Source organism: Heliangelus exortis, chromosome 9 (genome assembly GCF_036169615.1).
Source record: "Heliangelus exortis chromosome 9, bHelExo1.hap1, whole genome shotgun sequence".
NCBI lineage: Eukaryota > Metazoa > Chordata > Aves > Apodiformes > Trochilidae > Heliangelus > Heliangelus exortis.
In genome coordinates, this window is record NC_092430.1 from 14,421,568 (window position 1) to 14,446,185 (window position 24,618).

General features: G+C 53.3%; 1 protein-coding gene across 1 annotated transcript in view; it reads right to left on the reverse strand.

Moving 5' to 3' along the window:
* Positions 1-24,618, reverse strand: part of LOC139800159 (IgGFc-binding protein-like) — a 57,623-nt gene that overhangs the window by 17,829 nt on the left and 15,176 nt on the right. The window contains exons 16-52 of the mRNA XM_071752978.1: positions 24,496-24,579; positions 24,140-24,381; positions 23,774-24,057; positions 23,387-23,664; positions 22,506-23,104; positions 21,563-22,127; positions 21,229-21,428; positions 20,458-21,123; positions 20,097-20,383; positions 19,142-19,413; positions 17,985-18,068; positions 17,629-17,870; positions 17,263-17,546; positions 16,876-17,153; positions 15,995-16,593; positions 15,052-15,616; positions 14,718-14,917; positions 13,947-14,612; positions 13,586-13,872; positions 12,631-12,902; positions 11,474-11,557; positions 11,118-11,359; positions 10,752-11,035; positions 10,365-10,642; positions 9,484-10,082; positions 8,541-9,105; positions 8,207-8,406; positions 7,436-8,101; positions 7,075-7,361; positions 6,120-6,391; positions 5,321-5,470; positions 4,476-4,732; positions 4,288-4,372; positions 3,533-3,625; positions 2,295-2,542; positions 1,837-2,014; positions 303-411 (exon numbers count right to left, since the gene is read on the reverse strand). Coding sequence (XP_071609079.1) covers positions 303-411; positions 1,837-2,014; positions 2,295-2,542; positions 3,533-3,625; positions 4,288-4,372; positions 4,476-4,732; positions 5,321-5,470; positions 6,120-6,391; positions 7,075-7,361; positions 7,436-8,101; positions 8,207-8,406; positions 8,541-9,105; positions 9,484-10,082; positions 10,365-10,642; positions 10,752-11,035; positions 11,118-11,359; positions 11,474-11,557; positions 12,631-12,902; positions 13,586-13,872; positions 13,947-14,612; positions 14,718-14,917; positions 15,052-15,616; positions 15,995-16,593; positions 16,876-17,153; positions 17,263-17,546; positions 17,629-17,870; positions 17,985-18,068; positions 19,142-19,413; positions 20,097-20,383; positions 20,458-21,123; positions 21,229-21,428; positions 21,563-22,127; positions 22,506-23,104; positions 23,387-23,664; positions 23,774-24,057; positions 24,140-24,381; positions 24,496-24,579 — 11,551 coding nt within the window. The remainder of the gene's footprint in view (positions 1-302; positions 412-1,836; positions 2,015-2,294; positions 2,543-3,532; positions 3,626-4,287; positions 4,373-4,475; positions 4,733-5,320; positions 5,471-6,119; positions 6,392-7,074; positions 7,362-7,435; positions 8,102-8,206; positions 8,407-8,540; positions 9,106-9,483; positions 10,083-10,364; positions 10,643-10,751; positions 11,036-11,117; positions 11,360-11,473; positions 11,558-12,630; positions 12,903-13,585; positions 13,873-13,946; positions 14,613-14,717; positions 14,918-15,051; positions 15,617-15,994; positions 16,594-16,875; positions 17,154-17,262; positions 17,547-17,628; positions 17,871-17,984; positions 18,069-19,141; positions 19,414-20,096; positions 20,384-20,457; positions 21,124-21,228; positions 21,429-21,562; positions 22,128-22,505; positions 23,105-23,386; positions 23,665-23,773; positions 24,058-24,139; positions 24,382-24,495; positions 24,580-24,618) is intronic.

The following is a 24,618-nucleotide window of genomic DNA, read 5'->3' on the forward strand; positions in this document are numbered from 1 at the left end:
ATTCTTATCTGAAAAAAAGACCTATAGGATTCAATCAGTTCTGGTTTAGAGTCAGGGAACTGGACTGAAGTCCCACCTCCCTCCCCAATCAGCAGACAATTCCTGCTTTAGAAAACAGAGACAAAAGCCTACTTCTCATTCCCTGTTTAATGTAAAGGGGCAGCTCCCCACTTCTAATCAGGTTCTAATGGGCACTTGGATGATGCAAAATGGTACTGGATGATGAACTCAGTGAGTGGATGGATGTTTAATCTTGTAGAGTTTTATTAGCAAATGCTATGCGATTAAATCAATATACATACATGGTGTTATTCTCAGGCACAAGCCAGCTTTGTCCAAGATCAGTGGAACTGCTTGCAGTGTCACCATTGGGCTTTATGTTGTCATCATTTGGGTCACCATTATAATTACCTGTGAGGGTAAAAAGAGATTTATGAGACACATGAAGTTCACAACTGTTGGACAAACCTCAGTTTCAGGCTGTGAAATAAACCACGATGAACTAGGGAAAGTATATATGCAGAATCAACAAATAAGAGCTCAGTTGTGCTTTAGACTTCAGCCGGTGACAGGAGTGCCTATTCAGAGATCTGTGGACTTGAAGCAAGAAGTCTGTAAGTTCTTATGTAACTAGATCACACTTGCTTAGTTAAAAAAACAACTAGTTTCCTTGAATCCTGTCTGTAGAATGATAGGTTAAAAGTCAAACGGTGCTATTTTTTAGAATCTGCTGAATTATTTTTTAGATTTCCTGAATTAAAAGTGTGAAAAACCCATGGAGAGATAATTTAACTAGGAAATGTCAGATGATCCAAATGAAAGAATAACCAGAAGCCCACAAGACAAGCTAGTCTTGTAATTTCTATAGACCCATTTCCATCCTGAAGTACATTTCATATAAACACCTGGATTTCAGAATGTTATTCCAACTAAACCTTGCTGACAAAAACTTATTGATCAATACTAATTCCAGCAAGCTCCTACTCTCATGAGCTACATAAGCCACCTGTGAATCTTATTTCCTTTTCTAACCTATTGCGACAGAATTTCTTGCAGAACACAGTAGAATGTGCCCTTTGTGTCTGATCTTTCTCACAGAATTCTAAAAGTCACTTCTATGTTTTGTATCTCATGTAGCACTTACTATTTTGTGATATCTGAATTTTGGAAATAAGTGTGAATTTTATTTCTTCTTTATCAAGTCTGTCAGTTCAGGATTATCCATACTGTGTCTTTGTCATTGCTTTGTTCTAATGTAGACAGTGCCTATCTTAGCTGGAATAAAAAATAGGTTAAAAATAGCCCAATAGTCATCCAGGTTCTCTAAATACCACCTAAAAAGCACAGGAAAAGAGCAGTAGGACAGTTTGAGGCTGTTATCAGTAAGCTATTCTGAAGATTGCTTACTGCTGTGGAAAAAACCTCAAGTTTTTATGATTCACAAAATGCTATAGCATTCCTCACACTCCAAAAAATGAAATGCATCAGAATGTAAATAATAGAAAAATGTATTTGTAGAATTCTAGACTAGATATATGTAAATCATTACTCGTCCTAAATATAAAGTGTAGAACTGAAATTAATTTTTCCACTTGTCTAAAAATGTTATTTGTAGCTATACCTCACAACATTCCAAATGGATAACGTTACCAGAAATTTTGTAAGTAACTGTTTGAAACCGAAAAATTCTAACAAGTTTTCTTCACTGCTGTGAATTCCATTCCACTTGACAGGGAGTAGCTGTGTGTAGATGAAGAATGACATGCTGAGAAAAAAAAGTTGAAGTAATCACTAGCCTCCAAAACTCACTAAAAATGGACTAAGCCTATGACTTACCACAGAGGCCACAGAGCAGACCACTGTAATTAGAAGGCACAGAGACTTCTGCATAGTGGTTTCCATCATATCTCACCCACAGTCCAAAGTCAGTTTCCAAAAGAACATATCCACCACTGATATGAACACTGATCTTCTTTTCAATAAATACAGGCAGGTTCATTCTGTTGCCATTCACCTGCACAGCAAGTTTTAAAAGTTAGTGTGGATGCTGGGAATCTCACCTCTATCAACAGCTAAAATAGGTAAGTGAAAGGTGTGATCTTGTGTACAAGGGAACTGGAAGTAATTAAAGGACACTTCATCTGGGCAAATTTGTTGGACATCTCATTAAAAGAGGTACATTTAAGTAGTAAAAGGAGCAAGTTTTCTCTGAACTCTACAACAAGAGAGAGTATTTCATTGTCTGTGTGCCTGCTTAAAACTGTTATATGACTTTTAAACAAATATTTTCTTACATTCACTTTCTTGTTTTTCAGCAAAGAAATCTGGTTGCCATAGACTTCCACTTGCACTGACTTCACATAAGAGACTTTGGTGTTGGCTCCTCTTTGCTCATTTGTTGTGGACACATCAAAGTATGGAAGCCTTTCAGAGACATTGCACACTTTGGAGAGGGTGTAACTGCAATTTCCCATGAAATGATGAACTCTGTGGTCAAAGGTGTGATAATGTGGATCCCCAGAGGCACTGCAGGAAGCACGGTCTGGGAAGAAAGAAAGAATTGAACACTTCATACACAAGATATCCTTTACATACTTCTAAAAAATATTGAAGTTAATTAGCCAGTGCTAGTATGTATAAACAGAGGTACACAGTGTGTGTGCATCTGTTTGTGATCTGGGTAAGGTTTTGAGTGCTAATAAGAAATTCCCATTTTCAACAACAACAAAATTGTCCCATCAAATTTTAGCAGAGCTGAGCTTACAGGTGTTTTATGGTGTTTATTTACAACATCAAAAATCATGCTTTTCTCTGCTTCTCTGTGGCATGTTACAAAAATAGCTACACATAGAGTTATGTTTACATATCACCTGAACTGCTTACAAATAAACAATTAAGACTCCAGGAACTGCATACATAACAATCACTAAAAAAAAAAAAAAAAAAAAAAAGGTATCCAAACTGACTAGGTGAGCTAACACTCTTTTGTACTTAACAAGCTGTCATATGTAGAAGACTTAGTGCTTAAAATTGGAGCAAAGAAGCAGATAAAACTTATCTAAACTGACATTTTAGTGCATTTCCTAAGTGCTAGAATAGCAGTAATCACATTGTCTCAATCTTTTTCAGGACCCTATAATTGGATTATCTCCCCCAAAAAAGCAAATTTAGAACTTAAATTAAATTAAAAAAATAAAGCAAACCTATAAACAGTAACACTTATATAAGAGATGAAAACATGCCATAGAAAAGGGTAATTTAAATATTTATGGACATGGCAACAAAAGGTGTGTGAGGTAACGACCAGGCAGTTAATCTGCTGTCACCAAACACTGTGGCAAAAGAGACCCAGGGCAGGACTTCAATAGAGTCATCTCAGAGTCCCAGAACTGAAGGACTGTCCCACCAGTATGATTGGGTGATCAAGAAAAAGTTCCGATTCTCCAGTTACTTAGTTGAAAGACCTACCTGGATTAAGAAAATTGACCAGTTATGGCAGGCAGTAAGAGATGGGGATGGGAAACAACAGTACCTGAGCTTGGTGTGGGTCTTGGTGGTGATGGTGTGTGTGTAAGCTGTGTTGTAGTGTCTGGCAAGGGGACCGTGGGGTTTGGTGTTGATGGACCTAGTATAAGAGAGAGTTAGAAGAAATCTGTGTCAAAATGGGAGTTTTGTTGCAGGCAGCTGGTTCAGCGTCCCAAACACCCAACACCATGAGCAGAGAGACCCAGGACAGGGATCACACAGTGAGTCCTCAGGAAAGATTTCTGCTCTCAAATGCTCTTCCACCAGTATAGATGTAGGATAGAATGAGATGTGTAGCCCTGTCAATAAAGACATTCCATTTCATGGTCAGGGGCTTTGGAAGCAGTGAAATGGCCACAATCAGTAGAAGATGGAACATGAGAGTAGACAGCCTGTCCACCCTTCCCAAATGCCCCAACACTGTGACAAGGGAAAGTCAGGGTAGGAAGAGCAGAGCACAATCTCAAAAGAGCCCTGTCCCTTAAGGGCTCTGCCACCAGCATAGCTGGGTGACAAAAACATATTTGGCTCTTTAGCACCAATTCTCCGTGTCTTGGCTGTGGGCCAGGTATTACATGAACTACTTAGTGACTGTGGTCAGTGCCACTGCTCTTGTCTCCCAGACAAAAGCCTGTTGGGGCAGAGGCTCCTTTTTTGGTTACAAAGCACTACAAAGGCCATCTGTGCTCCTGCCTGTAGCACAGCCAGGAACCTGAGTTCATGACATCTCTCCAGCTGTCTTTCCCTTAGCCAAGCCTGTACCTGCACAGGATCCTATTTCAATGGACACATCATCCAATGCTACTTCACTTCGGTCATTTTCACCCCATTGTCCCTCCAGGACAATCTAAGGGAAGAGAAGGTAACCAGCATTAGCTCCAACCACACCTGTGAAATGTCATTTGACAGCAGGGTTCTTCTCAAATGGTAGTGAGAACCTGTGACCTTACCTGCATGTTTCCTGTGCTCTGCACTGTGATTTCTCCCAAGTGCCAATTATCCCCATGGTTCCCATCTTGGTGCCAGATCGGCACTAGCTCATCGTCCTTCATCATGTACACCTGCAGGGCCATTGTTTCAGCTGTTCCATACATGTGATACCAGAAGTGGAAGCAGTGTGGTCCTTCTGACCTGCACACCGGGCTGAGCAGTTGAGCTGAAGCACCAGGGAAGGTATTGTTTCCTTGCAAGTAGATGTAGTAGCCACCTGAAACAAAGCATGAGCCACATGGTTACACACGTATCAAATCCAGACAAAGCAGACAGGAACGACCCAAGCACAATCCTGGGAGCATCTTGTGCTGCATTTCAGGGCAGGCAAGAGGAAAGGAGAGTAAACAGAGGTTCCTTGCTAGCCACAACCCTCCCCAGCCCTGAGTCCACATAGGAACCATGGTCATGGTAGATGTATGGCTTGGACTGGTCAATGGTATCACCTCCAAATCATCGCCACAATCCTGGCATGGCTCTGGAGCTTTAGGCCCTCTCATCACTGGCTTCTGGAGGAGTCAGCATCCACAGAGAGAGAGACCTATTCTTGTTCCTCTGACAAGCCTGGTCATTAATTTGCATTAGCTTCCCTCTGGCACAGCAGGTGCTTGGCCTACCCTGTGGTTACCACAGATTGATTCCCAGGCCTGGAAAGCTTTGAAAAGAAGGTTCTGGCTCTAGAAGAAACTGCCACAACTGGCTCTGGATCAAGTCTGGGAAATACGTGGCCTGCATTTGCTGTTAGAAGATGTTTTTTCTTCCCAGGAACAACTGTACACCTGAAGGACTACTGCGTTGTTCCTACCTCCTGTTGTGTGGTCAGAGGAAGGGCCAGTATTTGGTGTGGGTGTTGGTCCCTTCTGCCTTATCCAGGAAATGCTGCTGTAATCTGCCTGGGCCCACTCACAGAAGTCATCCTCAAATGCACAGGTGAAATTGCAGTCTGTCTGAGGAGCTGGATATGGTACAGAAAGAAAAACGAGAGTTTCTAGGATGAGGGTGAGGCCAGCATTTCCCCATGTCCCACAGGGCACCTACATCCTGGCTATTCTCATGACCAGGAAGAGATGGCCAACAAAGGGGTAGTATGCATGATCTGAGTGCCTAGCAGAAACACTAATACAAATAAGAGACATAAGTATATGTGCTTCTCCCAGGTGCTAGTGACAGGTGTTGTATGTAGAGGTCGCACTGAGGTGTTTGGCATAGTGTGTGAGCTGCTGGATAAAAAGTGTTGCATGAGCTGCTGGATAAAAAGTGAAACAAAGGTGGAGAAGATGTGTTTAATAATGATCATCATCATCATCATCCCCAAAATGGAATGTTCCACTCTTCACAAACACACACATACCATGGAAAAAGGCAAGGAATTCTACAGTATGCCTAGCACAAAGAGGCTCTTCACACAAAGGCTGAAAAAATAGACAAGTTACAGGGAACATGGAGTAACGGCCACCATAGCTGCAGGCAGCTAATCTGAGACTAAACATCTCAGACACTGTGGCAAAGGATACCAAGAGAAGGACTTCAATAGTGACACCTCTGAGTCCCAGTACTGAAGGATATTCCTAGAATCTGGGCCACAAAGATCACGCAGCACTTACCACAGACAGTGCCAGCACTCCAGTCACCCAGAGCAATGCCTGCCTCAGCACAAGCTGTGGCATAGGCCTCCAGGTCATTGCAGAGCTTCTCCGTGCTGCCACCCGTGGCACACTGGTCGTAGACACAGCTCTCAAAGTACGTCTTGGGCGGCAGAACTGCATGGCATGGCTGGAAGGGGCCACCGAGTTGTGTGAGGATTGCACACTGCTTATTAGCTGCCTCCTCCTCAGCAGGGGAGCAGGGCACAGGAGGGCTGGTGACTGGGTGACACCTACAAAGCAGACAGCCAGCCCTGAGCTCACATCAGCCACACCGCTTCATGACCTCCTCCCCAACCAATACGTCAGCCTTTGGACGCCAGATCCCTCACCAAGACAAGGCACCCATGGCTGTCACTTGCAAGGCTGTGCAACACAGCCTACAGCGCCCACTATTCCCTTCCCTGGCATCAGGAGGACAGAAACAAATGGCACAGAAACTGCAATGGCAACAGCTTGGGAAAAGCATCGTGCCGAGGCCCTGCCCTTTGTCCCTGGGCTCAGGAACATTCAGATGCAGCGTGTGGAGTGGGGTGGCATGGCCCTGCACAGAGGTCGCCGAGGACCCAAAGCAGAGCACCGGTGGGGAGAGAGCCCCGTGCACCCTGACCGTATGGCGGGGCCTGTACCCTGCCACAAGCAAGGCAGCCTTGGGGGGGAAGGGGAACGGCCACACGCCCGGCATGCAGGTGCAGACAGCACGTGGCACTGGTGGGTGGAGCAGACAGGTGAGACACGATACGTTCCCTGCGTGGAGCCTCTCTCTGCTCCTGCACGCACTTGTTCCTGCAGCCGCCTGCCTCCTCTCCCTCACGCCATGCCTGCCATTACCAACCCTCCCTCCTTCAGCCCCTCATGGCTCCCCTCTCCCACACTCCATTTCGCCCGTCATCTGTGCGACGGAACAAGGACTCACGGCCACTCATCATCCGGCACCATCCAGCTGTCTCCAAAGTCATTGAAGTCGGGCACAACAACCCCGTCGGGCCGCATGAAGTCGTCCTGCTGGCTTCCAGTGTACGTCCCACACAGCCCACACAGCTTGCCCTTGAGATTCTCAGAGACCTTCACCAGGAGCTCGTGGTCCCCATTGAACTGCAGCTGCAGGCCCAGCTTGGTAGAAACCCGCACGTAGGAGCCACTCAGGGAAATGGTCACACCGGGGGCAGGAGAAACAGGCAGAGATGCCAGAGAACTGTTGATCTGAAGAAGGGGGAGAGAGGGAGACAGAAGCGTGAGGTGATGCCCTCCGCCGAGAGGTTACCACTCTTCCCTGCAGTGGTGCCTGGGCCCTGTGAGTGAGAAGCACCGATGGCATGAGAGGCCCTGCCCAGGACTGTGAGAACAGCAGCTGCTGGACGCAGCACAGCCAGACTCAGGAAAAGAAGCGGCAAACCGGTTGCTGCGCAGGCAGCCATGTCTGTGCCGCTCAGAGCCTCGCCATGCTCTTCTGTGAGCACACCAGCTGGCCCAGGGAGTATCAGGCTCTTCCTGGGGACCGAGTGGTACTTAATGGTGCCTAGGGCATCTGTTGTTGCCAGGTGTGAAAAGGAGGGGCTTACGTAGACCGCCTTGTTTTTGCGCAGCACAATGTGGAGGCCTCCCACGCTCAGTGCCACCGAGTTCAGAGCTGTCCAATTCTGGCTGCTGCGATGTTCATTGCGAGTGGTGACGCTGAACCCAACGGAGGTGTTGCCACAGCCCGTCACCACTGTGTAGTTGCAGGAGCCCTGGAAGTGGTGCAGCTTCCCATCAAAGGTGCTGTAATGCGGGTCGCCGTAGATGTGGCAGAGAGCAGTGTTGGCTGGGTAACAGCCCCTCTGGCCGTTCTGGATCTTGCAGACCTCATCCACACCACAGGACAACGCAGAGCAAACCATCTGGCCGTTGCCTTCGCACCGGCACTGGTGAGTGCAGTTGTCAGTCACAAAGTGCTCTCCTTTCTGCAGGCAGAGAAGCACCGAGGGTCAGCACATCGGACAAGAAAGCAGAGGTAAGGGAGCACCCTGGGAGGGCCTAAGCCACGGCAGGGCAAGGTTGTCACTCACGCTGTAGTAGTTGCCCTCAAAGAGGCAGCCACACTGGTCCTCGGGCACACAGGTGTCTCCACTGAGGAGAAAGCCAGAGGTACATGCACAGCCTTCCATGCAGGGCTTGGAGCAGTTCAGCAGAGGGTTTCGGTGAACGCAGGTGGCAGGACACCCGGTCATGCAAGGGTCGTAGTAGCTGTTGGTGGGGCACAGCAGGGCTGGAAAGGGAAGGGGAGAATTAGGAGCAGCAAGCTTCCAAGGAAGGGGAAGAGCAAAGACCTGCTTGGAGGAGAGGTTTTGGCCAGGGGGAGTGCCGCGTTACCCTTCTGGCCACTGCAAGGCAGGTACTCACGGCAGAAGGTGGCATTCCTCCAGGGAAGAAGAGTGATGCCAGCTGCCTGGCATGCGTCAGCGTAGGCCTCCAGAGTAGCACACAGGACCTCCTGGCCACCATTCAGGGCACAAAGGTCATAGAAACAGCTCTCAAAATAGCTCCGGGGGTTGATCACGGCATGGCAGCTCTCAAAAGAGCCAGGCCTGGCAGTCAGCATGCCACAGAACTGGTCTGATCGGTAGAGCTTCTCCTCTTCTGCACTGCAGGGTGGGGAGGGGACGGGGACACCGCAAGAGGAGTCGTCGTCTGGGACCTTCCAGCTTTCCCCCAGCTGACTGGAGTTTGCGGCTTGCTGCCCGTTGGGCATCATGTAATCGTCCTCTCTCCTGTTGTTGAAGTTCCCGCACATGCCACAGGTCAGGTTGAAGTACGTGGTGGGCACCTTCACCTCCACCGAGTGGTCAGCGTCATAGGACACTCTGAGGCTGAAGTCTGTCTCCAGGATGATGTAGCGACCGCTCCTGCTCACCGTGATGGCACCTCCCGCCATGCTCACCGGCAAGGTCTGGCGCACGTTGTTCACCTAGGGCAGACACACCGCAATGGACCCTGGACTCTTCCCTGGCCTCCCCGGGTTCTCCTGCCCTAGGGAAATCAGCTGCCAGGCTGGGCATGGCAAAGTGGTTCCCGGGATGCCCTCACACCCAGACGCCCCAGTGCCTGGCGAGCCACGTCTGTGTTCTGCACTCTGCAGGGGCCCCTCTTCAATACGGGCCACATTCCCCTTTGCCTCCAGCCTCTTCCAACCCCTCTGTAGGGGAAAACCAAGACAACCCAGTGGCTTGAGGGGAACCCACCCAGGCCTGGGACAGGGGAGACGCCTGGTACATGCCAGGTCCTGCCAAGTAAAGCCAGCCCAGCCTTGCAGCCGTGCCACACTCGTGCCAGCCCCACTGCCTACCAGCACTTGGCTCTTCTCCTTCTTGACAATGACAATGCGCTCTCCGTACACCTCAACCAGGACTTGGCGCACATAGGACACTCTGGTGTTCCCACGATGCTCGTTCTTGGCCTCCACATTGAAGTAGGGCAGGGAGGTGGTGTTGAAGCACACTTTGGCCAGGGTGTAGGTGCAGTTGCCCATGAAGTCGTGGGTCACTTTGTCAAAGGTGTTGTAGTGAGGGTCACCGTGGATGTTGCAGATGCCGTAGGAGTGTTCGAGGCACTCAGGTTTCCCATTCTGCACCCCGCAGTACTGTCCTGCAGGACAGGAGGCATCAAAGCACTGGACTTTGCTTCCCTGCGCAAGACACTTGCACTTGGAGGAGCAGGAGTTGTCCGTCCAGAAGCCAGAGCCCACGGGGTAATGCTGCCCGTTGTGCCAGCACCCGCACTGGTGGCTGGGCACGCATCGGTCGTTGTAGAGCAGGTACCCGCTGTCACACACACAGCCCTCCACACACGGCAGGGCACAGGCAGCAGGAGCCGTTGGGTCAACACAAGTGGCAGGGCAGGCTGCAGCACAGGGCTCATAGTGACTGTTGGCTGGGCAGGGAATGGCTGTAGAGACAGAAAACATGGTTATAGTGAAGAGAATGTAACACTTCCTTGGGCTTGATTTTCCCCTTGGAAAAATTGTCCTTTCTCTCTGTGTTCCACTTGACTCCATGGGTGTTCTACACCACACCTGATGAAATGAAGCAGGAAAGGGTGCGTCTGATACTGACTACTACCTGCACATCCCTACGGCACCTCATAAGAATGTTTCTTAATCCCCACTCTTCCACTTCCATTCTGTGCTTTCCTTAGTATAACCACGTGTGGTACTGTGTCTGGACTTACGGCAGAAGGTTGCGTTCCTCCACACAGGGAGCTTGACACCAAGTGACTGGCAGGCGTCTGCATAGGACTGCAAGCTCTTGCACAGGGCCTCACGGTCCAGCCCCAGCTCACACAGATCATAAAGGCAGGTCTCAAAGTTACTGGTGGGGCTCAGCACAGCGTGGCACGTCTGAAATGGGCCGCTGGTGTCATTGATGATCCCACAGAAGTGGCTGCTGGCAATGACTTGTTTGTCTGTCTCATTGCAGGCTGATGTAGGGAGGGTTCCGGGTGAGCAGCTGCGGAAAGACCGGGAGAAGGGCCCTTGAGTCGTCTGCGGGCTTCTCTTGGTGCCTGTCCCTCCATTTGCCCAACACGTCCCCAGACCTGCTGGCAGGTCACACGCACCTACTGTCATTGTACACCTGCCAGCTGTTGCCCAGGCTGGTGGAGTCTGGCTCCAGCATCCCTTCTGGGTTCAGGAAGTCATCTGATGCCATCCCGTTGTAGTTGCCACACATGCCACAAATCTTCTGCCCAAAGGAGCTTGGAAGTGTCACCTCCACCCGATGGTTCCCATCAAACTTCACCCTCAAGCCAAAGTCTGTTGTGACCACTGCGTAGAATCCGCTGGACAAGACCCGCACGCCTGCAGATGGGATGCAGGGCAGGATCTCTGCCACTCCGTTGACCTGGGAGGACAGAAACCAAGACAGGGTTGGAGCAACACGCTTAGCACTGCTCTCTCCTCAGAAGAGCCCCTCCACCACTTACCGTCACCACTCCACCTTTCCCCAGCCTTATCCGCTGGCCCGCCACATCGACATCCACGTATCGGACATAGGACACACGAGTGTTTGCTCCCCTGTGCTCGTTGGCCACTTCCACGTTGAAGTAGGGCAGCGAGCTGTTGCTCTCACACAGCTTGGAGAGGGTGTAGGTGCAGGTGCCCATGAAGTGGTGTAGCTGCTTGTCGAAGGTGTGATAGTGAGGGTCTCCTTCCACCACACAGGTCCCTGACAGTGGAGAGATCAGAGGAAACTTTCAGTCAAACACCTTCCGCTACCTCTGCTCCCCAGCCCACCCTGCACAAAGAACATCGAGCCCCATGACTTGTCCCCTCTGCTCACCTGAGCCTGGTGTGGGTGCTGGTGTGGTTTCCTGTCCTGAAGTTGTGGTAGTAGTGGTGCCTGGTGTTGTTGGAGTAACATCACCTATGAAAGAGGCAATGTTACAAGCAAACCAATCCTCCTTGACCACATCTTGTTCAAGATAGAAACTGCTTTGCCTGCCACAAGGAGCATGGCGCTCCTCAACTTGCTCATCTCTTAAGCCATGTGCCTTGCCCAGTCAATGTTGCTCTAATCTGCCTGGACCCACTCACAGAAATCATCACCAAATATGCTGGCAAACTGCAGTCTGTGGACGGAGCTGGATATGGTGCAGAAAGAGAAGCAGAGTTTCTAGACTGAGGGTAGGGCCACCTTTCCCCTCTTTCCCCCGGGCTGACACACACCTATGTCCCAGGTGTGCTCATGGCCAAGGGAGAATGGCCAGCCTAGTGGAAGTAGGCAGTTTGATGGTGCATCTGAGAGAAACCTAAGGACAGGCAAGTTGAGGTGTAAGGTTTTCCAGGGAATCATCCCTGGAATTCTGGGTATCCCATCTTGTACATTAATCAAGGCTTCTGCCTTTCTCCCTCTCTCATACCTGGTCCCTCTTCTTCTCTCCACTTTTGTGGGTCGTAGCTTTCTAAGACTCCCAGAAGCTCAGGGGCTCTGTCTTGGGATGGGTGCTACCAAAAATTTTCAGCTACCTCAGGACCTTTCAGACTGCTTCCTGAAGCTGCACTTGATATATACAGAAGGGCAGTACGTGGTGAACCCGTAGTGCCTCTTGACTGTCCCTCAACATATCTCAGGCAATGTCCACCACCTTACTGCTTAAAAGATGCTGATAGAGCACCCTTGTCAGGCCACTCCTGTGCTGAGGACACCCCTATGCTGTTTTGAGCACATTGGGCAGGACACCTATGAAAACAGAGAGAAGGCCCCTGCAAACTGCCGGTCTCAAAGGGGCTGTGCAAAACCAGCAGCTTTGCTATGTGAATTTAATGGCTTGCTGGATCTTAAACCATAGGCAGAGGACCTAAGACCAAAGAATGTACAAGAAGAACATCCATGATCTGCCAGAAAACCCCAAGTGACTACCAATGGCTGCCTCAGAACAGGAGCTCAAAGATTGTTACAATTCACTCATGAAAATACAGCTAAAACCGAACACTTACCACAGACAGTGCCAGCACTCCAGTCACCCAGAGCAATGCCTGCCTCAGCACAAGCTGTGGCATAGGCCTCCAGGTCATTGCAGAGCTTCTCCGTGCTGCCACCCGTGGCACACTGGTCGTAGACACAGCTCTCAAAGTACGTCTTGGGCGGCAGAACTGCATGGCATGGCTGGAAGGGGCCACCGAGTTGTGTGAGGATTGCACACTGCTTATTAGCTGCCTCCTCCTCAGCAGGGGAGCAGGGCACAGGAGGGCTGGTGACTGGGTGACACCTACAAAGCAGACAGCCAGCCCTGAGCTCACATCAGCCACACCGCTTCATGACCTCCTCCCCAACCAATACGTCAGCCTTTGGACGCCAGATCCCTCACCAAGACAAGGCACCCATGGCTGTCACTTGCAAGGCTGTGCAACACAGCCTACAGCGCCCACTATTCCCTTCCCTGGCATCAGGAGGACAGAAACAAATGGCACAGAAACTGCAATGGCAACAGCTTGGGAAAAGCATCGTGCCGAGGCCCTGCCCTTTGTCCCTGGGCTCAGGAACATTCAGATGCAGCGTGTGGAGTGGGGTGGCATGGCCCTGCACAGAGGTCGCCGAGGACCCAAAGCAGAGCACCGGTGGGGAGAGAGCCCCGTGCACCCTGACCGTATGGCGGGGCCTGTACCCTGCCACAAGCAAGGCAGCCTTGGGGGGGAAGGGGAACGGCCACACGCCCGGCATGCAGGTGCAGACAGCACGTGGCACTGGTGGGTGGAGCAGACAGGTGAGACACGATACGTTCCCTGCGTGGAGCCTCTCTCTGCTCCTGCACGCACTTGTTCCTGCAGCCGCCTGCCTCCTCTCCCTCACGCCATGCCTGCCATTACCAACCCTCCCTCCTTCAGCCCCTCATGGCTCCCCTCTCCCACACTCCATTTCGCCCGTCATCTGTGCGACGGAACAAGGACTCACGGCCACTCATCATCCGGCACCATCCAGCTGTCTCCAAAGTCATTGAAGTCGGGCACAACAACCCCGTCGGGCCGCATGAAGTCGTCCTGCTGGCTTCCAGTGTACGTCCCACACAGCCCACACAGCTTGCCCTTGAGATTCTCAGAGACCTTCACCAGGAGCTCGTGGTCCCCATTGAACTGCAGCTGCAGGCCCAGCTTGGTAGAAACCCGCACGTAGGAGCCACTCAGGGAAATGGTCACACCGGGGGCAGGAGAAACAGGCAGAGATGCCAGAGAACTGTTGATCTGAAGAAGGGGGAGAGAGGGAGACAGAAGCGTGAGGTGATGCCCTCCGCCGAGAGGTTACCACTCTTCCCTGCAGTGGTGCCTGGGCCCTGTGAGTGAGAAGCACCGATGGCATGAGAGGCCCTGCCCAGGACTGTGAGAACAGCAGCTGCTGGACGCAGCACAGCCAGACTCAGGAAAAGAAGCGGCAAACCGGTTGCTGCGCAGGCAGCCATGTCTGTGCCGCTCAGAGCCTCGCCATGCTCTTCTGTGAGCACACCAGCTGGCCCAGGGAGTATCAGGCTCTTCCTGGGGACCGAGTGGTACTTAATGGTGCCTAGGGCATCTGTTGTTGCCAGGTGTGAAAAGGAGGGGCTTACGTAGACCGCCTTGTTTTTGCGCAGCACAATGTGGAGGCCTCCCACGCTCAGTGCCACCGAGTTCAGAGCTGTCCAATTCTGGCTGCTGCGATGTTCATTGCGAGTGGTGACGCTGAACCCAACGGAGGTGTTGCCACAGCCCGTCACCACTGTGTAGTTGCAGGAGCCCTGGAAGTGGTGCAGCTTCCCATCAAAGGTGCTGTAATGCGGGTCGCCGTAGATGTGGCAGAGAGCAGTGTTGGCTGGGTAACAGCCCCTCTGGCCGTTCTGGATCTTGCAGACCTCATCCACACCACAGGACAACGCAGAGCAAACCATCTGGCCGTTGCCTTCGCACCGGCACTGGTGAGTGCAGTTGTCAGTCACAAAGTGCTCTCCTTTCTGCAGGCAGAGAAGCACCGAGGGTCAGCACATCGGACAAGAAAGCAGAGGTAAGGGAGCACCCTGGGAGGGCCTAAGCCACGGCAGGGCAAGGTTGTCACTCACGCTGTAGTAGTTGCCCTCAAAGAGGCAGCCACACTGGTCCTCGGGCACACAGGTGTCTCCACTGAGGAGAAAGCCAGAGGTACATGCACAGCCTTCCATGCAGGGCTTGGAGCAGTTCAGCAGAGGGTTTCGGTGAACGCAGGTGGCAGGACACCCGGTCATGCAAGGGTCGTAGTAGCTGTTGGTGGGGCACAGCAGGGCTGGAAAGGGAAGGGGAGAATTAGGAGCAGCAAGCTTCCAAGGAAGGGGAAGAGCAAAGACCTGCTTGGAGGAGAGGTTTTGGCCAGGGGGAGTGCCGCGTTACCCTTCTGGCCACTGCAAGGCAGGTACTCACGGCAGAAGGTGGCATTCCTCCAGGGAAGAAGAGTGATGCCAGCTGCCTGGCATGCGTCAGCGTAGGCCTCCAGAGTAGCACACAGGACCTCCTGGCCACCATTCAGGGCACAAAGGTCATAGAAACAGCTCTCAAAATAGCTCCGGGGGTTGATCACGGCATGGCAGCTCTCAAAAGAGCCAGGCCTGGCAGTCAGCATGCCACAGAACTGGTCTGATCGGTAGAGCTTCTCCTCTTCTGCACTGCAGGGTGGGGAGGGGACGGGGACACCGCAAGAGGAGTCGTCGTCTGGGACCTTCCAGCTTTCCCCCAGCTGACTGGAGTTTGCGGCTTGCTGCCCGTTGGGCATCATGTAATCGTCCTCTCTCCTGTTGTTGAAGTTCCCGCACATGCCACAGGTCAGGTTGAAGTACGTGGTGGGCACCTTCACCTCCACCGAGTGGTCAGCGTCATAGGACACTCTGAGGCTGAAGTCTGTCTCCAGGATGATGTAGCGACCGCTCCTGCTCACCGTGATGGCACCTCCCGCCATGCTCACCGGCAAGGTCTGGCGCACGTTGTTCACCTAGGGCAGACACACCGCAATGGACCCTGGACTCTTCCCTGGCCTCCCCGGGTTCTCCTGCCCTAGGGAAATCAGCTGCCAGGCTGGGCATGGCAAAGTGGTTCCCGGGATGCCCTCACACCCAGACGCCCCAGTGCCTGGCGAGCCACGTCTGTGTTCTGCACTCTGCAGGGGCCCCTCTTCAATACGGGCCACATTCCCCTTTGCCTCCAGCCTCTTCCAACCCCTCTGTAGGGGAAAACCAAGACAACCCAGTGGCTTGAGGGGAACCCACCCAGGCCTGGGACAGGGGAGACGCCTGGTACATGCCAGGTCCTGCCAAGTAAAGCCAGCCCAGCCTTGCAGCCGTGCCACACTCGTGCCAGCCCCACTGCCTACCAGCACTTGGCTCTTCTCCTTCTTGACAATGACAATGCGCTCTCCGTACACCTCAACCAGGACTTGGCGCACATAGGACACTCTGGTGTTCCCACGATGCTCGTTCTTGGCCTCCACATTGAAGTAGGGCAGGGAGGTGGTGTTGAAGCACACTTTGGCCAGGGTGTAGGTGCAGTTGCCCATGAAGTCGTGGGTCACTTTGTCAAAGGTGTTGTAGTGAGGGTCACCGTGGATGTTGCAGATGCCGTAGGAGTGTTCGAGGCACTCAGGTTTCCCATTCTGCACCCCGCAGTACTGTCCTGCAGGACAGGAGGCATCAAAGCACTGGACTTTGCTTCCCTGCGCAAGACACTTGCACTTGGAGGAGCAGGAGTTGTCCGTCCAGAAGCCAGAGCCCACGGGGTAATGCTGCCCGTTGTGCCAGCACCCGCACTGGTGGCTGGGCACGCATCGGTCGTTGTAGAGCAGGTACCCGCTGTCACACACACAGCCCTCCACACACGGCAGGGCACAGGCAGCAGGAGCCGTTGGGTCAACACAAGTGGCAGGGCAGGCTGCAGCACAGGGCTCATAGTGACTGTTGGCTGGGCAGGGAATGGCTGTAGAGACAGAAAACATGGTTATAGTGAAGAGAATGTAACACTTCCTTGGGCTTGATTTTCCCCTTGGAAAAATTGTCCTTTCTCTCTGTGTTCCACTTGACTCCATGGGTGTTCTACACCACACCTGATGAAATGAAGCAGGAAAGGGTGCGTCTGATACTGACTACTACCTGCACATCCCTACGGCACCTCATAAGAATGTTTCTTAATCCCCACTCTTCCACTTCCATTCTGTGCTTTCCTTAGTATAACCACGTGTGGTACTGTGTCTGGACTTACGGCAGAAGGTTGCGTTCCTCCACACAGGGAGCTTGACACCAAGTGACTGGCAGGCGTCTGCATAGGACTGCAAGCTCTTGCACAGGGCCTCACGGTCCAGCCCCAGCTCACACAGATCATAAAGGCAGGTCTCAAAGTTACTGGTGGGGCTCAGCACAGCGTGGCACGTCTGAAATGGGCCGCTGGTGTCATTGATGATCCCACAGAAGTGGCTGCTGGCAATGACTTGTTTGTCTGTCTCATTGCAGGCTGATGTAGGGAGGGTTCCGGGTGAGCAGCTGCGGAAAGACCGGGAGAAGGGCCCTTGAGTCGTCTGCGGGCTTCTCTTGGTGCCTGTCCCTCCATTTGCCCAACACGTCCCCAGACCTGCTGGCAGGTCACACGCACCTACTGTCATTGTACACCTGCCAGCTGTTGCCCAGGCTGGTGGAGTCTGGCTCCAGCATCCCTTCTGGGTTCAGGAAGTCATCTGATGCCATCCCGTTGTAGTTGCCACACATGCCACAAATCTTCTGCCCAAAGGAGCTTGGAAGTGTCACCTCCACCCGATGGTTCCCATCAAACTTCACCCTCAAGCCAAAGTCTGTTGTGACCACTGCGTAGAATCCGCTGGACAAGACCCGCACGCCTGCAGATGGGATGCAGGGCAGGATCTCTGCCACTCCGTTGACCTGGGAGGACAGAAACCAAGACAGGGTTGGAGCAACACGCTTAGCACTGCTCTCTCCTCAGAAGAGCCCCTCCACCACTTACCGTCACCACTCCACCTTTCCCCAGCCTTATCCGCTGGCCCGCCACATCGACATCCACGTATCGGACATAGGACACACGAGTGTTTGCTCCCCTGTGCTCGTTGGCCACTTCCACGTTGAAGTAGGGCAGCGAGCTGTTGCTCTCACACAGCTTGGAGAGGGTGTAGGTGCAGGTGCCCATGAAGTGGTGTAGCTGCTTGTCGAAGGTGTGATAGTGAGGGTCTCCTTCCACCACACAGGTCCCTGACAGTGGAGAGATCAGAGGAAACTTTCAGTCAAACACCTTCCGCTACCTCTGCTCCCCAGCCCACCCTGCACAAAGAACATCGAGCCCCATGACTTGTCCCCTCTGCTCACCTGAGCCTGGTGTGGGTGCTGGTGTGGTTTCCTGTCCTGAAGTTGTGGTAGTAGTGGTGCCTGGTGTTGTTGGAGTAACATCACCTATGAAAGAGGCAATGTTACAAGCAAACCAATCCTCCTTGACCACATCTTGTTCAAGATAGAAACTGCTTTGCCTGCCACAAGGAGCATGGCGCTCCTCAACTTGCTCATCTCTTAAGCCATGTGCCTTGCCCAGTCAATGTTGCTCTAATCTGCCTGGACCCACTCACAGAAATCATCACCAAATATGCTGGCAAACTGCAGTCTGTGGACGGAGCTGGATATGGTGCAGAAAGAGAAGCAGAGTTTCTAGACTGAGGGTAGGGCCACCTTTCCCCTCTTTCCCCCGGGCTGACACACACCTATGTCCCAGGTGTGCTCATGGCCAAGGGAGAATGGCCAGCCTAGTGGAAGTAGGCAGTTTGATGGTGCATCTGAGAGAAACCTAAGGACAGGCAAGTTGAGGTGTAAGGTTTTCCAGGGAATCATCCCTGGAATTCTGGGTATCCCATCTTGTACATTAATCAAGGCTTCTGCCTTTCTCCCTCTCTCATACCTGGTCCCTCTTCTTCTCTCCACTTTTGTGGGTCGTAGCTTTCTAAGACTCCCAGAAGCTCAGGGGCTCTGTCTTGGGATGGGTGCTACCAAAAATTTTCAGCTACCTCAGGACCTTTCAGACTGCTTCCTGAAGCTGCACTTGATATATACAGAAGGGCAGTACGTGGTGAACCCGTAGTGCCTCTTGACTGTCCCTCAACATATCTCAGGCAATGTCCACCACCTTACTGCTTAAAAGATGCTGATAGAGCACCCTTGTCAGGCCACTCCTGTGCTGAGGACACCCCTATGCTGTTTTGAGCACATTGGGCAGGACACCTATGAAAACAGAGAGAAGGCCCCTGCAAACTGCCGGTCTCAAAGGGGCTGTGCAAAACCAGCAGCTTTGCTATGTGAATTTAATGGCTTGCTGGATCTTAAACCATAGGCAGAGGACCTAAGACCAAAGAATGTACAAGAAGAACATCCATGATCTGCCAGAAAACCCCAAGTGACTACCAATGGCTGCCTCAGAACAGGAGCTCAAAGATTGTTACAATTCACTCATGAAAATACAGCTAAAACCGAACACTTACCACAGACAGTGCCAGCACTCCAGTCACCCAGAGCAATGCCTGCCTCAGCACAAGCTGTGGCATAGGCCTCCAGGTCATTGCAGAGCTTCTCCGTGCTGCCACCCGTGGCACACTGGTCGTAGACACAGCTCTCAAAGTACGTCTTGGGCGGCAGAACTGCATGGCATGGCTGGAAGGGGCCACCGAGTTGTGTGAGGATTGCACACTGCTTATTAGCTGCCTCCTCCTCAGCAGGGGAGCAGGGCACAGGAGGGCTGGTGACTGGGTGACACCTACAAAGCAGACAGCCAGCCCTGAGCTCACATCAGCCACACCGCTTCATGACCTCCTCCCCAACCAATACGTCAGCCTTTGGACGCCAGATCCCTCACCAAGACAAGGCACCCATGGCTGTCACTTGCAAGGCTGTGCAACACAGCCTACAGCGCCCACTATTCCCTTCCCTGGCATCAGGAGGACAGAAACAAATGGCACAGAAACTGCAATGGCAACAGCTTGGGAAAAGCATCGTGCCGAGGCCCTGCCCTTTGTCCCTGGGCTCAGGAACATTCAGATGCAGCGTGTGGAGTGGGGTGGCATGGCCCTGCACAGAGGTCGCCGAGGACCCAAAGCAGAGCACCGGTGGGGAGAGAGCCCCGTGCACCCTGACCGTATGGCGGGGCCTGTACCCTGCCACAAGCAAGGCAGCCTTGGGGGGGAAGGGGAACGGCCACACGCCCGGCATGCAGGTGCAGACAGCACGTGGCACTGGTGGGTGGAGCAGACAGGTGAGACACGATACGTTCCCTGCGTGGAGCCTCTCTCTGCTCCTGCACGCACTTGTTCCTGCAGCCGCCTGCCTCCTCTCCCTCACGCCATGCCTGCCATTACCAACCCTCCCTCCTTCAGCCCCTCATGGCTCCCCTCTCCCACACTCCATTTCGCCCGTCATCTATGCGACGGAACAAGGACTCACGGCCACTCATCATCCGGCACCATCCAGCTGTCTCCAAAGTCATTGAAGTCGGGCACAACAACCCCGTCGGGCCGCATGAAGTCGTCCTGCTGGCTTCCAGTGTACGTCCCACACAGCCCACACAGCTTGCCCTTGAGATTCTCAGAGACCTTCACCAGGAGCTCGTGGTCCCCATTGAACTGCAGCTGCAGGCCCAGCTTGGTAGAAACCCGCACGTAGGAGCCACTCAGGGAAATGGTCACACCGGGGGCAGGAGAAACAGGCAGAGATGCCAGAGAACTGTTGATCTGAAGAAGGGGGAGAGAGGGAGACAGAAGCGTGAGGTGATGCCCTCCGCCGAGAGGTTACCACTCTTCCCTGCAGTGGTGCCTGGGCCCTGTGAGTGAGAAGCACCGATGGCATGAGAGGCCCTGCCCAGGACTGTGAGAACAGCAGCTGCTGGACGCAGCACAGCCAGACTCAGGAAAAGAAGCGGCAAACCGGTTGCTGCGCAGGCAGCCATGTCTGTGCCGCTCAGAGCCTCGCCATGCTCTTCTGTGAGCACACCAGCTGGCCCAGGGAGTATCAGGCTCTTCCTGGGGACCGAGTGGTACTTAATGGTGCCTAGGGCATCTGTTGTTGCCAGGTGTGAAAAGGAGGGGCTTACGTAGACCGCCTTGTTTTTGCGCAGCACAATGTGGAGGCCTCCCACGCTCAGTGCCACCGAGTTCAGAGCTGTCCAATTCTGGCTGCTGCGATGTTCATTGCGAGTGGTGACGCTGAACCCAACGGAGGTGTTGCCACAGCCCGTCACCACTGTGTAGTTGCAGGAGCCCTGGAAGTGGTGCAGCTTCCCATCAAAGGTGCTGTAATGCGGGTCGCCGTAGATGTGGCAGAGAGCAGTGTTGGCTGGGTAACAGCCCCTCTGGCCGTTCTGGATCTTGCAGACCTCATCCACACCACAGGACAACGCAGAGCAAACCATCTGGCCGTTGCCTTCGCACCGGCACTGGTGAGTGCAGTTGTCAGTCACAAAGTGCTCTCCTTTCTGCAGGCAGAGAAGCACCGAGGGTCAGCACATCGGACAAGAAAGCAGAGGTAAGGGAGCACCCTGGGAGGGCCTAAGCCACGGCAGGGCAAGGTTGTCACTCACGCTGTAGTAGTTGCCCTCAAAGAGGCAGCCACACTGGTCCTCGGGCACACAGGTGTCTCCACTGAGGAGAAAGCCAGAGGTACATGCACAGCCTTCCATGCAGGGCTTGGAGCAGTTCAGCAGAGGGTTTCGGTGAACGCAGGTGGCAGGACACCCGGTCATGCAAGGGTCGTAGTAGCTGTTGGTGGGGCACAGCAGGGCTGGAAAGGGAAGGGGAGAATTAGGAGCAGCAAGCTTCCAAGGAAGGGGAAGAGCAAAGACCTGCTTGGAGGAGAGGTTTTGGCCAGGGGGAGTGCCGCGTTACCCTTCTGGCCACTGCAAGGCAGGTACTCACGGCAGAAGGTGGCATTCCTCCAGGGAAGAAGAGTGATGCCAGCTGCCTGGCATGCGTCAGCGTAGGCCTCCAGAGTAGCACACAGGACCTCCTGGCCACCATTCAGGGCACAAAGGTCATAGAAACAGCTCTCAAAATAGCTCCGGGGGTTGATCACGGCATGGCAGCTCTCAAAAGAGCCAGGCCTGGCAGTCAGCATGCCACAGAACTGGTCTGATCGGTAGAGCTTCTCCTCTTCTGCACTGCAGGGTGGGGAGGGGACGGGGACACCGCAAGAGGAGTCGTCGTCTGGGACCTTCCAGCTTTCCCCCAGCTGACTGGAGTTTGCGGCTTGCTGCCCGTTGGGCATCATGTAATCGTCCTCTCTCCTGTTGTTGAAGTTCCCGCACATGCCACAGGTCAGGTTGAAGTACGTGGTGGGCACCTTCACCTCCACCGAGTGGTCAGCGTCATAGGACACTCTGAGGCTGAAGTCTGTCTCCAGGATGATGTAGCGACCGCTCCTGCTCACCGTGATGGCACCTCCCGCCATGCTCACCGGCAAGGTCTGGCGCACGTTGTTCACCTAGGGCAGACACACCGCAATGGACCCTGGACTCTTCCCTGGCCTCCCCGGGTTCTCCTGCCCTAGGGAAATCAGCTGCCAGGCTGGGCATGGCAAAGTGGTTCCCGGGATGCCCTCACACCCAGACGCCCCAGTGCCTGGCGAGCCACGTCTGTGTTCTGCACTCTGCAGGGGCCCCTCTTCAATACGGGCCACATTCCCCTTTGCCTCCAGCCTCTTCCAACCCCTCTGTAGGGGAAAACCAAGACAACCCAGTGGCTTGAGGGGAACCCACCCAGGCCTGGGACAGGGGAGACGCCTGGTACATGCCAGGTCCTGCCAAGTAAAGCCAGCCCAGCCTTGCAGCCGTGCCACACTCGTGCCAGCCCCACTGCCTACCAGCACTTGGCTCTTCTCCTTCTTGACAATGACAATGCGCTCTCCGTACACCTCAACCAGGACTTGGCGCACATAGGACACTCTGGTGTTCCCACGATGCTCGTTCTTGGCCTCCACATTGAAGTAGGGCAGGGAGGTGGTGTTGAAGCACACTTTGGCCAGGGTGTAGGTGCAGTTGCCCATGAAGTCGTGGGTCACTTTGTCAAAGGTGTTGTAGTGAGGGTCACCGTGGATGTTGCAGATGCCGTAGGAGTGTTCGAGGCACTCAGGTTTCCCATTCTGCACCCCGCAGTACTGTCCTGCAGGACAGGAGGCATCAAAGCACTGGACTTTGCTTCCCTGCGCAAGACACTTGCACTTGGAGGAGCAGGAGTTGTCCGTCCAGAAGCCAGAGCCCACGGGGTAATGCTGCCCGTTGTGCCAGCACCCGCACTGGTGGCTGGGCACGCATCGGTCGTTGTAGAGCAGGTACCCGCTGTCACACACACAGCCCTCCACACACGGCAGGGCACAGGCAGCAGGAGCCGTTGGGTCAACACAAGTGGCAGGGCAGGCTGCAGCACAGGGCTCATAGTGACTGTTGGCTGGGCAGGGAATGGCTGTAGAGACAGAAAACATGGTTATAGTGAAGAGAATGTAACACTTCCTTGGGCTTGATTTTCCCCTTGGAAAAATTGTCCTTTCTCTCTGTGTTCCACTTGACTCCATGGGTGTTCTACACCACACCTGATGAAATGAAGCAGGAAAGGGTGCGTCTGATACTGACTACTACCTGCACATCCCTACGGCACCTCATAAGAATGTTTCTTAATCCCCACTCTTCCACTTCCATTCTGTGCTTTCCTTAGTATAACCACGTGTGGTACTGTGTCTGGACTTACGGCAGAAGGTTGCGTTCCTCCACACAGGGAGCTTGACACCAAGTGACTGGCAGGCGTCTGCATAGGACTGCAAGCTCTTGCACAGGGCCTCACGGTCCAGCCCCAGCTCACACAGATCATAAAGGCAGGTCTCAAAGTTACTGGTGGGGCTCAGCACAGCGTGGCACGTCTGAAATGGGCCGCTGGTGTCATTGATGATCCCACAGAAGTGGCTGCTGGCAATGACTTGTTTGTCTGTCTCATTGCAGGCTGATGTAGGGAGGGTTCCGGGTGAGCAGCTGCGGAAAGACCGGGAGAAGGGCCCTTGAGTCGTCTGCGGGCTTCTCTTGGTGCCTGTCCCTCCATTTGCCCAACACGTCCCCAGACCTGCTGGCAGGTCACACGCACCTACTGTCATTGTACACCTGCCAGCTGTTGCCCAGGCTGGTGGAGTCTGGCTCCAGCATCCCTTCTGGGTTCAGGAAGTCATCTGATGCCATCCCGTTGTAGTTGCCACACATGCCACAAATCTTCTGCCCAAAGGAGCTTGGAAGTGTCACCTCCACCCGATGGTTCCCATCAAACTTCACCCTCAAGCCAAAGTCTGTTGTGACCACTGCGTAGAATCCGCTGGACAAGACCCGCACGCCTGCAGATGGGATGCAGGGCAGGATCTCTGCCACTCCGTTGACCTGGGAGGACAGAAACCAAGACAGGGTTGGAGCAACACGCTTAGCACTGCTCTCTCCTCAGAAGAGCCCCTCCACCACTTACCGTCACCACTCCACCTTTCCCCAGCCTTATCCGCTGGCCCGCCACATCGACATCCACGTATCGGACATAGGACACACGAGTGTTTGCTCCCCTGTGCTCGTTGGCCACTTCCACGTTGAAGTAGGGCAGCGAGCTGTTGCTCTCACACAGCTTGGAGAGGGTGTAGGTGCAGGTGCCCATGAAGTGGTGTAGCTGCTTGTCGAAGGTGTGATAGTGAGGGTCTCCTTCCACCACACAGGTCCCTGACAGTGGAGAGATCAGAGGAAACTTTCAGTCAAACACCTTCCGCTACCTCTGCTCCCCAGCCCACCCTGCACAAAGAACATCGAGCCCCATGACTTGTCCCCTCTGCTCACCTGAGCCTGGTGTGGGTGCTGGTGTGGTTTCCTGTCCTGAAGTTGTGGTAGTAGTGGTGCCTGGTGTTGTTGGAGTAACATCACCTATGAAAGAGGCAATGTTACAAGCAAACCAATCCTCCT